This window comes from Penaeus japonicus, unplaced genomic scaffold, assembly GCF_977035675.1.
Source record: "Penaeus japonicus unplaced genomic scaffold, GWHDUDI00000001_assembly GWHDUDI00000040, whole genome shotgun sequence".
Classification (NCBI taxonomy): domain Eukaryota; kingdom Metazoa; phylum Arthropoda; class Malacostraca; order Decapoda; family Penaeidae; genus Penaeus; species Penaeus japonicus.
Window position 1 is genome coordinate 7,962,137 of NW_028234442.1, and position 5,000 is coordinate 7,967,136.

At 33.8% G+C, this 5,000-nt stretch overlaps 1 protein-coding gene across 3 annotated transcripts in view; it reads left to right on the forward strand.

The window, feature by feature from the left end:
• The first annotated feature begins 3,092 nt into the window (after positions 1–3,092).
• LOC122243695 (uncharacterized) overlaps positions 3,093–5,000 on the forward strand; it is a 23,295-nt gene continuing 21,387 nt past the window's right edge. For 2 of the 3 annotated variants that reach the window (XM_086534256.1, XM_086534258.1), the window contains exon 1: positions 3,093–3,178. In XM_086534256.1, the coding sequence (XP_086390382.1) occupies positions 3,098–3,178 (81 nt within the window). In that variant the 5' untranslated portion in view covers positions 3,093–3,097. The remainder of the gene's footprint in view (positions 3,179–5,000) is intronic. The other variant, XM_086534257.1, reaches the window with a different exon arrangement.

The following is a 5,000-nucleotide window of genomic DNA, read 5'->3' on the forward strand; positions in this document are numbered from 1 at the left end:
TTATGTGGGCGATGTGTATATGTGATAAGTGAAGCATTAGTGATGTTGATGATGATATTAGTGATGATAAGCATGGTGGTGATAAAAACAATAATGATGACCATGATGATGATGATAGAATGATTATATTGATAATGATAGAGATAATGATAATGGCAATAATAACTGTGATAATTATGATAATAATGATGATGATTATGATGATATTGACGGAGGGGGGGGTGGATTCATAAAACATAAACTATTACATATCAGGGAACAGAATTATGTTAATCTATTGTTTGTTTTAGTGATTAGACACAATGACATGCCATCTCAAATGGTAATACTCATGACAGGGCAAATGAGCAGTTTAGAAGTAAATCAGTGCAAGCGAGTAGTTTGTGGTGGTGACTGTCATTGCAGTTTGCATTGGATTAGGTAATCTAGTAGGCCTATGCAAGGGCTAGGGTCCTTTTTGGCAGCAACGAGCAGAGCGAGCAGACTTATAGCTTGAGTGTGACGGTCCCGAGTGGTGGGTCACACTGTCACATCAGCTGCTAACAATTTTTTTTTTTTTTTTTTTTTTTTTTTAGAATATAAATAAAATTAAGGTATGTTGTGTTTCTCCTTTGTGCTGAACTGATAGACTGCGATGATGATATAGGGGCATGATATATGGTGATGGTAATGTGTTAGCTATGGTGTATTATCATTAGGTTTGTGTTTTTTTTTTTTCTTTTTCTTTTTTTTTTTTCTTTTTTTTAGGACTATGGGTGTATGCCGATTCACTACCGGCATATCACTGTGGCGGATCCAGGGAGCGGATGCAGTTGGTACCGAATCTCTGGAAAAGAAAATTTGAGGTGAAAATGAACATTGAAAAGTCTTAGCTGTAAGAAAGAGGAACAGTGACTTTATTTATTTGAATAGCGAATATATCTTGTGAAATAAGAAGATAAAAAGTGCCATCGGCAGTAGAAATATTTTGTGTTTGTGTATCATATCTAAATCAATAAATTATAATTTGAGTAATTATGCTTTTACATTTTCCCATCAATAATAACTTACTCTCATGAAACAACGAACGGTGTCTTTACCGGCAAAACCCTAAATAAATAAATGAATAAATAAATAAAAACATCTTCACACATAATAGTGATTGGTTTAATAATTAGTGCAAGTTAGGGGAGAAAGCTCTTCGGAGGGGGAATGGGGGGGGGGGAATGAAATAGAGAGAGAGAGAGATGAATAAATAGAGAGAGAGATGAATAAATAGAGAGAGAGATGAATAAATAGAGAGAGAGATGAATAAATAGAGAGAGAGATGAATGAATAGAGAGATAGAGATGAATAAATAGAGAGAGAGAGATGAATAAATAGAGAGAGAGATGAATAAATAGAGAGAGAGAGATGAATAAATAGAGAGAGAGATGAATAAATAGAGAGAGAGATGAATGAATAGAGAAAGAGATGAATAAATAGAGAGAGAGATGAATAAATAGAGAGAGAGATGAATAAATAGAGAGAGATATGAATGAATAGAGAGAGAGATGAACAAATAGAGAGAGAGATGAATAAATAGAGAGAGAGATGAATAAATAGAGAGAGAGATGAATAAATAGAGAGAGAGATGAATAAATAGAGAGAGATATGAATAAATAGAGAGAGAGATGAATAAATAGAGAGAGAGATGAATAAAGAGAGAGATGAATAAAGAGAGAGATGAATAAAGAGAGAGATGAATAAAGAGAGAGATGAATAAATAGAGAGAGAGATGAATAAATAGAGAGAGAGATGAATAAATAGAGAGAGAGAGATGAATAAATAGAGAGAGAGATGAATAAATAGAGAGAGAGATGAATAAATAGAGAGAGAGATGAATAAATAGAGAGAGAGATGAATAAATAGAGAGAGAGATGAATAAATAGAGAGAGAGATGAATAAATAGAGAGAGAGATGAATAAATAGAGAGAGAGATGAATAAATAGAGAGAGAGATGAATAAATAGAGAGAGAGATGAATAAATAGAGAGAGAGATGAATAAATAGAGAGAGAGATGAATAAATAGAGAGAGAGATGAATAAATAGAGAGAGAGATGAATAAATAGAGAGATAGATGAATGAAAAGAGAGAGAGATGAATAAATAGAGAGAGAGATGAATAAATAGAGAGAGAGAGAGAGAGATATGAATGAATAGAGAGATAGAGATGAATAAATAGACAGAGAGAGATGAATAAAGAGAGAGAGATGAATGAATAGAGAGAGAGATGAATTAATAGAGAGAGAGAGATGAATAAATAGAGAGAGAGATGAATAAATAGAGAGAGAGATGAATGAATAGAGAGATAGAGATGAATGAATATATATATAGAGAGAGAGGTGAATAAGTAGGGAGATAGATGAATAAATAGAGAAATAGATAGATGACTTAATAGAGAGAGATATAAATAAATAAAGAGAGATAGATGAGTAAAATATATATATATATATATATATATATATATATATATATATATATATATACATATATATATATATATATATATATATATATATATATATAGAGAGAGAGAGAGAGAGAGAGAGAGAGAGAGAGAGAGAGAGAGAGAGAGAGAGAGAGAGAGAGAGAGAGAGAGAGAGAGATGAATAAATAGTAAGAGAGATAGATGAATAAATACATCAAGAAATTATTGAATTAACAAGATATGCAATCATGCACGTGATGCAATGACAACAGCGATAAACCAAAAAGGGAAAAAAAGAGGGAGACAAAAATGAAAAGAAAATGTATCCCCTCTCGCCGTCCCCATCGCGTCAAAGGCTGAGGAAGTGATATTTGAAGCCGAGAATAACAAGCCAATAATAAGAATAAAACACCAAGAAAGACACGCCATCTAAAAGCGACAAAGCGAGACCCAAAAGGCGAGGAAAAGAAAAGCGCCCGTATCCCCCTCTCGCCGTCCCCAAAGGCTAAGAAAGTAATATTTAAAGCCGAGAATAACAAGCCACTAATAAGAATAAAACACCAAGAAGGCCAAGCCACCTAAAAGCCACAAAGCTCGACCCAAAAGGCGAGGAAAAGAAAAGCGCCCGTATCCCCCGCGCCAGAGCGTCATGGCGGGAAGAGGCGGTGCAGACGACGCGACGATGGCCGGTTTCCATGACAAAAATTCTCGCGTCGTCGGCACGTGGAAGGTACTGGGATCGAGACCCACGGCGAGGGGGGACCATGGCGGATTATTTGCCCGCGGTTGAGTCCAGCTCCGAGGGGAAATAAAAGCGAAATCGCCCGTCCAAATGGAGATTAAGTTCCCCTCCCCCCCCGCCACTATTACCTTCCTCCTCCTTCCTCCTTTATCCTTCCTTCCTTGTTCCTCTTCCTTCCTTCCTTACCCTCAACCTTCCGTCCTCGTGTTCCCCAGTATCTGTCTCGTCGGAGGAAAAGCGACACGAAAAGCCTTCCCTTCCCCTCACGTCGGGTTCTGGAGGCGATCCCGTCCTTTGTCGTGTGTGCGAGTGTGGCTTCGGCGGGAATAATTACGAAGAAGAAGAAGAAGGGAGAGGAAGAGAAAGAGGAAAAGGAGGACAGAAGAATGAGGAGGAGGAGGAAAGAGAAGATGATGAAGGAGGAGTTGGTGGATGAGGAAAAAGAAAGGAGGAAGAGAGAGAGAGAGGAGGAGGAAGAGAGAATGAGGAGGAGGAAAGAGAAGAAGATGATGATGATGATGAAGGAGGAGGAGGTGGATGGGGAGAGAGAAAGGAGGAAGAGAAAGAAGGAAGGGAGAGAGAGGGAGAAGGAAAATTCAAAGAGGTGAAATTTGACTACAAAGGAATTAACAGCTGATTCGGGGATGAATATTCCCCTGTGATTTATTTTGATGATTTTTTAATACAATGGCTTGTATTATGTTGATGTGTCATGTGGTTCTAGTTAGTGGAGTGTAGAATATGTCTTTATTTTGATTTATTATCCTATGATTACCATTATGCCTTTTAGAGGTTGCTTTCTCTAATTAAAAAAATATATCTATGTTTTTCTTATTGTTGTATTTATTTTTTATGTATTTTATGTAGTGCATTTCTTTTCAAAATGTCCTACCTATTGCCTTTCTCATATAAATTTCAGTGTTATGTTGAAATCCCAGGAAATTGTCATATTTGTCATTGAGGTTAACTGCAGGATTATTTTCCTCTGATTATCAGTCTTATCTAGGTTTTTGTTTGTTTCTTTATATGTGAAGTATATATTCTTATCTCTCACTCTCACTCTCTCTCTCTCTCTCTCTCTCTCTCTCTCTCTCTCTCTCTCTCTTTATATATATATCTATCTATCTATCTATATATATATATATATATATATATATATATACATATATACATATATATAGAGAGAGAGAGAGAGAGTGAGAGATAGGAATATATTTTTCACAAATAAAGATAAAAAGACATGCAAAAACCTAGATAAGACTGATAATTAGAGGGAAGAAAATTATATATATATATATATATATATATATATATATATATATATATATATATATATACATATACATATATTATACATATATATATATATATATATAATATATATATATATATATATATATATATATATATATTATATATATATATTATACATATATACACGCACACATATATTATATATATATATATATATATATATATATATATATATATATATATATATATTATATATATATAATATATTATTATTTATATTTTATATTTATATATATATATATATATATATATATATATGTATATATATATATATATATATATATCATAAATGTATACTTAGTAAACCAAAGTGTTAAACATTTTGCTGCAGTTTTGGGTATTCCTGATTACAATTTCCTTTCAAATGAGGATGTACAGTGAGAACATACCTTAATGCAATGAAAAAGCTTTTTGTGTTACTCGGACAAATTGCCTCGCCCTCAAAAGTCACAGGTAGAAGAAGGCAGTGTCATTAGGTGTGAAATTATCAACAACA